Source organism: Pristiophorus japonicus, chromosome 8 (genome assembly GCF_044704955.1).
Source record: "Pristiophorus japonicus isolate sPriJap1 chromosome 8, sPriJap1.hap1, whole genome shotgun sequence".
Classification (NCBI taxonomy): Eukaryota; Metazoa; Chordata; class Chondrichthyes; family Pristiophoridae; genus Pristiophorus; species Pristiophorus japonicus.
Window position 1 is genome coordinate 133,449,701 of NC_091984.1, and position 13,068 is coordinate 133,462,768.

Below are 13,068 nucleotides of genomic sequence, written 5' to 3' on the forward strand. Positions count from 1 at the left end.
CAGGGCTCAGTACTGAGACCCTTGCTTTTTGTGGTATATATCAACGATTTAGATTTGAATATAGGGAGTATGATTAAGAAGTTTGCAGACGACACTAAAATTGACTGTGTGGTTGATAATTAAGAGAAAAGTTATGGGCTGTAGGAGGATATCAATCTACTGGTCAGGTGGGCAGAGCAGTGGCAAATGGAATTTAATTCAGAGAAGTGTAAGGTGATGCATTTTGAGATGGCCACTTAATAGTGTAGATGAACAAAGGTACCTTGGAGTGCTTGTCCACAGATCCGCAGAATGCGAGGAGCATTCGTAATAAGGTAGATGAATTAACGGCGCAGATAGCTGTTCATGGATATGATGTAATTAGGATTATGGAGACATGGCTCCAGGGTGACCAAGGCTGGGAACTCAACATTCAGGGGTATTCAATATTCAGGAAGGATAGACAGAAAGGAAAAGGAGGTGGGGTAGTGTTGCTGATTAAAGAGGAGATTAACGAAATAGTAAGAAAGGACATTAGCTTGGATGATGTGGAATCTGTATGGCTAGAGCTGCGGAACACCAAAGGGCAGAAAACGCTAGTGGGATTTGTGGACAAACCACCAGTGGTAGTGAGGTTGGGGATGACATCAAACAGGAAATTAGGCATGCGTGCAATAAAGGTACAGCTGTTATCATGGGTGACTTTAATCTACATATCGATTGGGTTAACCAAACTGGTAGCAATGCGGTGGACGAGGATTACCTGGAGTGTATAAGGGATGATTTTTTGACCAATATGTCGAGGAACCAACTAGAGAGCAGGCCATCCTAGACTGGGTCTTGTGTAATGAAAGAGGATTAATTGGTAATCTTGTTGTGCGAGGCCCCTTGGGGAAGAGTGAGTATAATATGGTAGAATTCTTCATTAAGATGAAGAGTGATAGTTAATTCAGAGACTAGGGTCCTGAATTTAAAGAAAGGTAATTTCGATGGTATGAGACGTGAATTGGCTAGGATAGACTGGCAAATGATACTAAAAGGGTTGACGGTGGATAGGCAATGGCAGACATTTAAAGATCACATGGATGAACGTCAACAATTGTACATCCCTGTCTGGCATAAAAATAAAACAGGGAAGGTGGCTCAACCGTGGCTAACAAGGGAAATTAGGGAGAGTGTTAAATCCAAGCAAAAGGCATATAAATTGGCCAGAAAAAACAACAAACCCGAGGACTGGGAGAAATTTAGAATTCAGCAGAAGTGGACAAAGGGTTTAATTAGGAGGGGAAAATGGAGTATGAAAGTAAGGTTGCAGGAAATATAAAAACTGGCTGCAAAAGCTTCTATAGATATGTGAAGAGAAAACGATTAGTGAAGCCAAATATAGGTCCCTTGCAATCAGAATCAGGTGAATTTATAATGGGGAACAAAGAAATGGCAGACCAATTGAACAAATACCTTGGTTCTACCTTCACTGAGGAAGACACAAATAACCTTCCGGGAATACTAGGAGAGTGAGGGTCTAGCGAGAAGGAGGAGCTGAAAAAAATCCTTATTAGTCAGGAAATTGTGTTAGGGAAATTGATGGGATTGAAGGCCGATAAATCCCCAGGGCCTGATAGTCTGCATCTCAGAATACTTAAGGAAGTGGCCCTCGAAATAGTGGATGCATTGGTGGTCATTTTTCAACATTCTACAGACTCTGGATCAGTTCCTATGAATTGGAGGGTAGCGAATGTAACACCACTTTTTTAAAAAAGGGAGAGAAAACGGAATTATAGAACGGTTAGCCTGACATCGGTAGTGAGGAAAATGGTGGAATCAATTATTAAAGACGTAATAGCAGCGCATTTGGAAAGCAGTGACAGGATTGGTCCAAGTCAGCATGGATTTATGAAAGGGAAATCATGCTTGACAAATCTTCTAGACTTTTTTGAGGATGTAACTAGTAGAGTGGACAAGGGAGAACCAGTGAATGTGGTGCATTTGGATTTTCAAAAGGCTTTTGACAAGGTCCCACGCAAGAGATTAGTGTGCAAAATTAAAGCACATGGTATTGGGGGTAATGTATTAACGTGGATAGAGAACTGGTTGGCAGACAGGAAGCAAAGAGTAGGAATAAACGGGTCCTTTTCAGAATGGCAGGCAGTGACTAGTGGGGTACCGCAAGGTTCAGTGCTGGACCCCCAGCTATTTATAATATACATTAATGATTTGGACAAAGGAATTGAATGTAGTATCTCGAAGTTTGCAGATGACACTAAGCTGGGTGGCAATGAGGAGGATGCTAAGAGGCTGCAGGGTGACTTGGACAGGTTAGGTGAGTGGACAGATGCAGTATAATGTAGATAAATGTGAGGTTATCCACTTTGGTGGCAAAATCAGGGAGGCAGATTATTATCTGAATGGTGACAGATTAGGAAAAAGAGAGATGCAACGAGACTTGGATGTCATGGTACATCAGTCATTGAAAGTTGGCATGCAGGTACAGCAGGTGGTGAAGGAGGCAAATGGCATGTTGGCCTTCATAGCGAAAGGATTTGAGTATAGGAGCAGGGAGGTCTTTCTGCAGTTGTACAGGGCCTTGGTGAGGCCACACCTTGAATACTGTGTACAGTTTTGGTCTCCTAATCTGAGGAAGGACATTCTTGCTATTGAGGAGTGCAGCGAAGGTTCACCAGACTGATTCCTAGGATGGCAGGACTGACATATGAAGACAGACTGGATCGACTAGGTCTGTATTTACTGGAATTTAGATGAATGAGAGGGGATCTCATAGAAACATTTAAAATTCTTACGGGATTGGACAGGTTAGATGCAGGAAGAATGTTCCCGTTGTTGGGGATGTCCAGAACCAGGATAAGGATAAGAGGTAAGCCATTTAGGATCGAGATGAGGAGAAACTTCTTCACTCAGAGAATTGTGAACCTGTGGAATTCTCTATCACAGAAAGTTGTTGAGGCCAGTTCGTTAGATATATTCAAAAGGGAGTTAGATGTGGTCCTTATGGCAAAAGGGATCAAGGGATATGGAGAAAAAGCGGGAATGGGGTACTAAGTTGCATGATCAGCCATGATCATATTGAATGGTGGTGCAGGCTCGAAGTGTCGAATGGCCTACTCCTGCACCTATTTTCTATGTTTCTATGCTTCTATGAATATAGAAGATAAGGTGGCTAAGAAGCATACAGAATGCATGCCTTTATTGGCCAAGGCATGGAATATAAGAGCAGGGAGGTTATGCTTAAATTGTATAATACTTTGGTTAGGCCACAGCTGGAGTACTGCATGCAGTTCTGGTCGCCGTATTATAGGAAGGACGTGATTGCACTAGAGGGTGCAGAGGAGATTTACTAGGATGCTGCCTGGAATGGAGAATCTTAGTTTTCAGGACAGACTGGATAGGCTGGGTTTGTTCTCACTGGAACAGAGGAGGTTGAGAGGAGACCTCATTGAGGTGTACAAAATATTGAGGGGCCTGGACATAGTGGATAGTAAGGGTCTATTTCCATTGGTAGAGGGGTCTATTACGAGGGGGCATAGTTTTAAGGTGGTTGGTGGAAGGTTTAGAGGGGATTTGTGGAGGGGCTTCTTTTCGCAGAGGATTATGGGGATCTGGAACTTGCTGCCTTGAAGAGTGGTGGATGCAGAAACCCTCACCACTTTTAAGAGATGGTTGGATGGGCACTTAAAATGCAGTAACCTCGAGCTGGTAATTGGGATTAGACTGGATGACCTTTTGTTGGAAGGAGCAGATATTATGGCAAGTACTGCAGGGAATAGAATACGGCCAGGGTGATCTCCTGGACTAGTTTCGATCGCCTGGATGAGTCGGAGAGGAATTTTCCCAGATTTTTTCTCCCTAAATTGGCCTGGGTTTTTAAATCTGGTTTTTGACTGTCCCAGAGATCGCATAGCTCCGGTTGGGGTGGAGTGCAGAATGTTTTAGAATAAGGGGTGTCGCAGTTGTGGTGAGTCGTGGCACCCCAACCTGCAAGAGAACAGCTCCGCAGGTCGGGAAGTAAAAGAGCTGGAGCGGCAGCCCTGGAACATCGTGGCCCCCCCGACCTGTGAGAGAACAGCTCCACAGGTCGGGCTATAAAAGAGCTGGAGCGGCGTACCACTTCAACCTCCAGCGTCAGCTGCTCCAAGTGTGCGCCGATTTTGAGATAGGTGACGTCATTCAAAACCCTGGCGCGTGGGCAGGAACACTGGCAGAACCCGGGTACAGAGGAGTGGGACGGTTGGGGCGGATGAGTGGTGAGTGTTTGTGGCGAGGTGCGGTGAATGTTTTGGGGGAGGAGCGGCAAGAGATCGCGGCAGAGGTGCGACAGATGAAGGTATGGGGCCCAGAAGAGCCGAGGGCCCAGAGACAGCACCGGCAAGCCCACACTGCGATATGTGTGTGCACTAGGTCCGTGCAGCAGAGCAGGTCTCCAGTCGTCCTGGTTAACCCTTACCACTGGATAAAGACGTCGCTCTGCCAAGCCCGTGTGGTGGCTGATGTGCAACAGTCACCACACGCTTAAAAAAAATCCACGCACAGGGATCTTCCACCCCCTCAACTGGAGTTCAGGACTGGAACATCGGGTCCTTCATCGAAACACCTGTGACCTCGTGGAAGCAAGTCATCCTCGTTCGAAGGACCGCCTATGATGATGATGAGGCGGACTGGTTGGGCTAGGTGCTCTTTGCCTTTCCGTCATTGTTCATAGGTTTATATGTAACCTTTCGGGCTGCTGACCAAGGGCCGCGTGGCTCTGTCGGCCAGCGCGGACACGATGGGCCGGAATGGCCTCCTTCTGCGCTGTAAATTTCTATGTTTTATGTTTGTTCAACAATAGGAGCAGAAAGTGAATTATACCCAGTTCAGTGGAAAACAGTGTAAATAAGTCACTTATAAAACACACATTGCTTCAGCCATTAACCACTAACAGCACAAACCACAAGGCAGCATCTGAACAGATGGGGTTAACCTGCGGGAGAAGAGCGTCTGCACCACCTCAGCACTCTCAGTAACTGAAATCTGTACATCATCCTGTAAATCCCTTCATTAACTGTCTTTGGAAAATATAAACTGCTACCATTCTCCTCCCTGCAGTGCTCAGTTTTATAATCTCTTCAGCTCATTAAACGAACACATATCAAATATGATTTTGCCAGTGTTACTGCACTCTTGGACATGATTAAGTCACTTTGTACTGCACCCAATTAATCTGCAGGAAATCGAGTTAATATTTTAAAAACAATGTAATCTTTTTAAACACAATTTATTATTTTTTGTACATGCTGTTCAACAGTCCAGCTGGATTTCATAACACGTGAATGCATTCAAATGGTTGCCCAACGAACTCTGACCATTTCAGTGTAGCTTTGTGCCCGTGTCTGAAACTTGTGGGTTCAAGTCCCAGTGCAGACGCTTGAGCACAACATTGAGGCTGACACTTCAGTGCAGTTCTGAGGGAATGCTACAATATCGATGGAGCCGTCTTTCGGATGAGACAAATAACCAAGGTGCCACTATTCGATGAAGAGCAGGGGAGTTCTCCCGATGTCCTGGCCAATATTTAACCCTCCTTCAAGATCACTAAAACTCATAATTTAGTCATATCACATTGCTGTTTGAGGGACCATGCTGTGTGCAATTTGGCTGCCACATTGAAGCCAAGATCAGATCAGCCATAATCTTATTAAACGGCGGTGCAGGCTCGGGGGGGCTAGATGGCCGACTTATATTTCTTATGTTCTTATGACACATTAAGGAAGATATGGTAAGAATTTGAACACGCTACAGATTGCTGAATAAGAAGGAAAATGTGCATGTATAAACACACTTGGTGGTTGTACGGTGTTATTGGCTTGGGGCGATATCGAAGAGTTTATTCTTGATGTCAGTTCTTGTTGATCAGTTGATGACCTTACCTAGGATCACTGGCTTGGAGGTGTTGCTGTGTGTGTGTGTTGCGGTCAGGAGTGCTTCGTTGACTGTGGGGCATTTTGGGATGTTCTGAGGATGTGAAAGGCGTTAAATGAATGAAAGTTCTTTCCTTTCTATCGGTGCTTTAGAATATACTTTTTTAAAGACTGACTTTTTTTCAAGTTATTTTTATTTTGCAGATGGCACAAAACTTGGAAGTATAGTGAACAGTGAGGAGGATAGTGATAGACTTCAAGAGGATATCGACAGGCTGGTGGAATGGGCGGACACGTGGCAGATGAAATTTAACTCAGAAAAGTGCAAAGTGATACATTTTGGTAGAATGAGAAGGGGGAATATAAACTAAAGGGTACAATCCTAAAGGGGATGCATGAGCAGAGACTGAGGAGTATATGTGCACAAATTGTTGAAGGTCTGGTTGAGAACATGGTTAAAAAAGCTTACAAGATTCTGGGCTTCATGAACCAGAGGTAGAGAGTACAAAAGCGTGGAAATGATGATGAGCCTGTATAAAACACTGGTTCGGCCTCAACTGGAGTATTGTGTCCAATTCCGGGCACCGCACTTTGGGAAGGATGTGAAGACCTTGGAGAAAGTGCAGAAAAGATTTACAAGCATGATTTCTGAGATGAGGGACTTCAGTTACATGGATAGACTGGAGAAGCTGGGGCTGTTCTCCTTAGAGCAGTGAAGGTTGAGGGAAGATTTGATAGAGGTTTCAAAATCATGAGGTGTCTAGTCAGAGTAGATCGAAAGAAACTGTTCCCATTGGCAGAAGGGTCAAGAACCAAAGGACACAGATTTACAGTGATTGGCAAAAGAACCAAAGAAGACAAAAGAAAAAACCTTTTTTTTTATATACAAAGCGAGTGTTAGGATCTGGAATGCACTGCCTGAAAGGGTGGAGGCGGCAGACTCACTCACTGCTTTCAAAAAGGAGTTTGATAAGTACCTGAGAGAAAAATTTGCAGGCTACAGGGAAAGGGAGGGGGTGTGGGACTAGCGGAGGTGCTCTTGCAGAGAGCCAGCACGGGCTCAACAGGCCGAATGGCCTTCTTCTGTGCTGTAACCATTCTATGATTTCCGACATTACAACAGTGACTGCACATCAAAAGGTACTTCATGGACTTTAAGCGCTTTGGGATGTCTGAGGTTGTGAAGGGAGCTATGTAAATGCAAGTTTTCTTTCTTTAGGTCCGGATGCATTTAATGTAACTGACTCTTGCCAGCTATACACCAAATTTATGGAAACTACATAGAAAGATATTCTGCTGATTAAAAGGGTGTATTTCTGCGATCTTCAAAATCTCCTTTTCACGTACATCAGCAAATCCTGCCCCATCACAGCCAGATAAAGAGAACTACATTTTGAACCTGAAATAATTTTTTAAAATCACATAAAATTACAACGATCACAGTTCGTGACAGCTGCAATGAATTATTGAATTAATGCTGAAGTGTGCTTCTGTGGGCACTGGCAGTTTCCAGTAGTCCACTCAAGTAACCATTCTTCCCATGGGATCCTGGACAGCAAATGTTAGCAAGTATTTTTTTTAAAGTTTTACAATTGGGCCAATACTATGTGCACACCTACATGCACTTTCAGCAGAGAAAACCCTTGCCAATTCTCTCTCCTCCCCACCCGACTCCTACTCTCTTGGCCATGCACTGCATTCACTGTTAGTGGTCCAACAACTGGCCTTAGTTGATATTGCTAACAATTACCGCCCCATCAGTCTACTCTCAATCATCAGCAAAGTGATGGAAGGTATTGTCGACAGTGCTAACAAGCGGCACTTACTCACCAATAACGTGCTCATTCGGCTCCAGACCTCATTACAGCCTTGGTCCAAACATGGACAAAAAAGCTGAATTCCAGAGGTGAGGCAAGAGGTGACATCAAGACAGCATTTAACTTAGTGAGACATCAAGGAGCCCTAGCAAACCTGAAGTCAACGGAAATCAGGGGAAAACTCTCCACTGGCTGAAGTCATACCGAGCTCAAAGGAAGATGGTTGTGGTTGTTGGAGGTCAATCATCTCAGCCCCAGGACATCGCTGCAGGCGTTCCTCGGGACAGTGACCTAGGCCCAACCATCTTCAGCTGCTTCATCAATGACCTTCCCTCCATCATAAAGTCAGAAGTGGGGATGTTCGCTGATGATTGCACAGTGTTCAGTTTCATTCGCAACTCCTCAGAAAATGAAGTAATCCATGCCCGCATGCAGCAAGACCTGGACAACATTCAGGCTTGGGCTGATAAGCGGCAAGTAACATTCATGCTACACCAGTACCATTCAATGATTATCTCCAACAAGCAAGAGTCTATAACCACCTCCCCTTAATATTCAACGTCATTTCCATCGCTGAATCCCCCTGGGGGGTCACCAGTGATCAGAAACTTAACTGGACCAGCCACATAAATACTGTGGAAACAAGAGCGGGTCAGAGACTGGGTATTCTGCGGTGAGTATCTCACCTCCTGACGCCCCAAAGCTTTTCCACCATCTACAAGGCACAAGTGCAGGAATGTGATGGAATACTTTCCACTTGCCTGGATGAGTGCACCTCCAACAACACTCAAGCAGCTCAACACTATCCAGGTCAAAGCAGCCCACTTGATTGGCACCCCATCTACTATCTTCAACATTCACTCCCTCGACCAGTGGCGCACCATGGCTGCAGTATGTACCATCTACAAGATGCACTGCAGCAACTCGCCACAGCTTTTCGTAAGCACCTCCCAAACCCGCGACCTCTACCACCGAGAAGGACAAGGGCAGCAGGCGCATGGGAACACCATCACCTCCAAATTCCCCTCCAAGTTACACACCATCCTGAAATATATCGCCATTCCTTCATCGTTGCTGGGTCAAGATCCTGGAACTCGCACCTTAACAGCACTGTGGGAGTACCTTCGCCACAAGGACTGCAGCATTCAAGGCGGCGGCTCACCACCACTTTCTCAAGGGCAGTTATGGATGGGCAATAAATGTTGGCCTTGCCAGTGATGCCCACATCAAAACAAATTTTAAAAAAACAGCACAGACCAGGGATCAGACTTCCGACATTCCTGATCTGTACTGCTCAAAGCCACACCTTTCCACATACTCACCCACCATCAAAAGAGCTGCTTGGAAACTATTTTGCCACCAACTACTTCATCAGAACCACGGTCCATACAACCTTCCCTTTCTGTGCCATATTTGAATTGGGTTGACTCACCAGTTCTTTTAAAAACCACAAGTCGGCAAACAAAGCTATTTACAGCTAATTGCCTAATTGAGAGGCTGCAGGCCTACCTAGGGTGAGATTTTACGTGAGGGACAAGGCTACATTCAACTACTCCTGTTGTAAATCTGCATCGAGAATTTAAAAGTAACACAGATGTGCGCTCCAGCCAACAAGTCTGAAGCAAATAAGTTTGTGCTCCTTCAACATCAATCAGATGCCAGGCAGACTTCTACAGAGGAGAATTAAGAATCATTTCCCAGCACAAATTAAATTCAAAAATTACTTCAATCAGAAAAATTCCATGAGGTTGAAGCACTGTTTAGTTATCATGTCTTGTCAAATATAACTCTTAAATTTCTAGCTCCTGCCAATGACTGCAGTGCTATCCACACTACCACACACACACACAAAGAACATCCTGGAACAAAGGGCACTGGTTCAGGACGATGGTACACAGCTTCGAGAATTACTGCTTAAACCCCAAAGAGGGAAGTGAGTAGATTAAGATTTTCAAACCCTCCCGATCACTCCACTCCTCTAACTCTGGCCTTCTGTGACTGCTGCCTCCCTTTCGTCCCACCAGTCGTGGCCAAATCTTTCGCTGCCTCAGTCCTACTCCATGTCAGTAGCACTACCAGCCTGTGCATTTAACATTGTCAATCTCCCCAGATGGCACAGAGACATTCGAAAGTACAGACACCAAGATGATATGGGATCCAGGTGTCCAGAGGGAATACCAGATAATAAGTGTCTTCCATTTTCATGACCTGGTTATAACCTTTATCGATGAAGGTTTCCTGGAAGCTAAAGTATCCAATACACAAAGCATAGCATAACTACCTCTAGTTATTCAAGTACCGTCCTGTGATCTGTCTTCAACTGAGGCAATCTAATTCAATCAGTACAGCATCTCCACAATGAAGTACTCCAACATGTGGACAAAAAAAAGCCAACACTCAGGACCGAACGACCACATTGGAAACTCCCACCAGAACTTCATCACCCAAGTCTCTATATGAATAGCAAATGGGAGACTACAGTCTAATATTGATAATTACAACTTGCTTACATCAAATTACTTGTTCACTGGAATTTAGTCGAGCAAAGCACAATTTGGATTTTTCAAGAGCAGACATCAATATTTTTAATGACAATACTGCTACATAAGAGCAAAGGCTACCTGGGGCCATAGGGTTCTTTGATTCTACACATTATGTAAATAGGAATCTATATATGGGGCGATATATAGGTACTTTGCAACAATTACCGAGAGGTTGAGAGGTTTAAATTCTAAAAACAAATCAAGAATACACTGAAATGAAATGATTTAATAAAACCAATTTTCTTTGAAACAAATACTACACACGGACCCTTTCTAAATTTTATTTTCCTATCAAAACCCGACTTTGAAGCAGTTTCTGCCTTACCTGGTCTATGGGGTATGTTCTGAGGTGAGAAATAAATCATATTAATTTATATTGGCAAGTCAGCTACACAAGCGATACAATAGAATTCTTTCGTGAACAAAACAAAACAAATGTTTTTGAGGTTAGAATAGGACCTGTGGTCTTGTACGTTGGCACAAAGCGTGATCTGAGTAATGCTCCCAACAATGATTCATGCAGTGTGATCTCAATTTTCACCATGCTACCGAGAAGTTGGCAAGCAAAAGTGATGCATTTCCTTAGAGAAGGCAAATGCCATCAGTAACATTACAGAGCAGGACTGTCACAGCGCTGAGTGTAAATTACCTGCCAATCTGGAGTCTATGGTAGAAGAGGAGGGTATCTTTGTTTATATAGGATATACAGCACTAGAAACAGGCCATTCGGCCCAACCTTGAGCCTCCTCCTATCCTGCCTCATTCATCTAACTCTCAGCCTAACCCTCTCTCTTCTTCCTCATATGTTTGTCTAGCCTCCCCTTAAATGCATCTATATTATTCACCTCAACCACTCCCTGTGGTAACAAGTTCTACATTCTCACCACTCTCTGGGTAAAGTTGGTCTGAATTTCCTATTTGAGTTCTTGAGGTGGAGGTCAGATTTGAATCTTGTTCCTCGACCTCTCAAATCTCACTCACTTGGAGAGAAACTGCTCCACTCTGGTTTGCCACCTACTCAGATATATCTCGTGTCGAAAAATAAACACAGCATCATTTCTTCAATTGAGTTTGCTTTTCCATCAAATAAATCTCAGTCCTCACAACTGTGATGTTGTGTCCCCATGGCCGTCATTCTAAAAAAAGGACATCCTTTAAGCACAGTGCAGAGAAGTGTTTGACTCTATCAATACAAAACATTCACTGGAAAGTTTCCCTCCTCATAGCAACAAGGCAATGTGACACATCTACAGCCAACTGCAGGAATAGGTTCTGACGCTATAGGAAAAAGCTTTCTATAAAGGTACAGGTGAAGAAAGTCATGTGCCATCCCAGCTGGATTCAAAAGCAGTAAATTATCACGTGTTCATCTTCCATTTAATTCGGAGAGAAGCTGAATGTAAAGTCTTCGGGGAGAAAAGAGGCAGAGTAAAACCCATTCAGCTTCTAAATAATCCCATTGTCCTGAATTTGGGCTGCGACAAAAAGGCTTCAGATCTCAGTTAGGTCAGTTTTCAGATCAGCCAGGAGGTGGCAGTCTTAACCGAGGAGATGGAAAGTAAGTTGCCCTTGTGACTTACTATGCATTTCACATCACCAACCACAAGAGGGCACCCAAAAACAGACACTGCAGTGATCAGGGTATGAATATAATTTCTAGAGAGACCCAGTCAACCTGCGCAACCCAAGTGTAGCAATCCAGTTTAACTCACCCAGCTTATTGCTTCCGTCCTGCTGATAGTCTGGGAACTGTCCCTCGGATGGAACGCTGACTGTGCGCCGCAGCATCCGTCCTTTTGAGGACTCCACCTGCTGGTCCTGCAACATGTCGACATTCACCTGTGTGAAAATGAGAATGGGTCAACTCCACAACTCCATCAACATCAAGCAAAATTTCACATCAGCGCCATGATTTATTCGAAACTTAAGGCACTTTCTTCTTTGTATTGAAACGGCCGAACGCGAGAAAAATAAAGCATTTTAACTGCTACAACCCAATTTGCATGAAGTCTCTTCTCAGAATCGAGCTCCCACACAAATGGGCCCAGCAGGTACGACCTGTATGATTTATGTTCAGAACCTCAAGACCTGAAAATGGAGGACTCAGATCCATGGCGTCCCCTCTATAAAGCAGAGCAATCAATTCCTTCACTTTTCACATCATCTCAGCACTTCTCACTTTGATGAGCCACGATCCTGAACAGATTCACATTTAGATTTTAAATAGTCGCATTCTTAATCACAAAGGTGGGTCTCACAGTGACTAACCTCGCCCACCTCCCCCATTATCTTTACACTTACAACGCAAGATACGAAAAACCACTGGGGCAGCACAGACAAAACAGAGCAAAATAAAGGGACAGCAACATTCATTTACAATTCCGTTACTTTCCAACAAGTTTTCACAAACAAACTCCTCTACACTGTCTGGTGATTGTCAAATCTAACATGTGGGCCATTTACTCAATTCTTCATTGAACCATAAAAGCTTACATCATAGAGGAAGGCGATTTGGCATTTAGTGTCTGCACAGGCTCCTACACCCAAATAATATATACAGATAGCCACATTTGCATGTGTCCTTCATGCTTGCGTAAGTGCATGCGTCAGTATTTGTCCTGTTATTGTTTTACTTTCATCCAAAGTACTCTTGCGATATTTTCTCATCAGCTTGGTCAGGTTTAAGTTTCCCTGGCTACCTTTAAATCACACGCCATCATCTCGACATCCACACAACAGCAGCAGAAGCAGTAGTCACTGCAGGTTCATTCCACTGCAAAATAACTCACCTTGGTTTCCTTGAAAGAAAAAATAGTG

General features: G+C 44.1%; 1 protein-coding gene across 3 annotated transcripts in view; it reads right to left on the reverse strand.

The window, feature by feature from the left end:
- Nucleotides 1-13,068, reverse strand: part of rasal2 (RAS protein activator like 2) — a 449,735-nt gene that overhangs the window by 225,561 nt on the left and 211,106 nt on the right. For all 3 annotated transcript variants that reach the window (XM_070887403.1, XM_070887404.1, XM_070887402.1), the window contains exon 3: nucleotides 11,964-12,090. In XM_070887403.1, coding sequence (XP_070743504.1) covers nucleotides 11,964-12,090 — 127 coding nt within the window. The remainder of the gene's footprint in view (nucleotides 1-11,963; nucleotides 12,091-13,068) is intronic.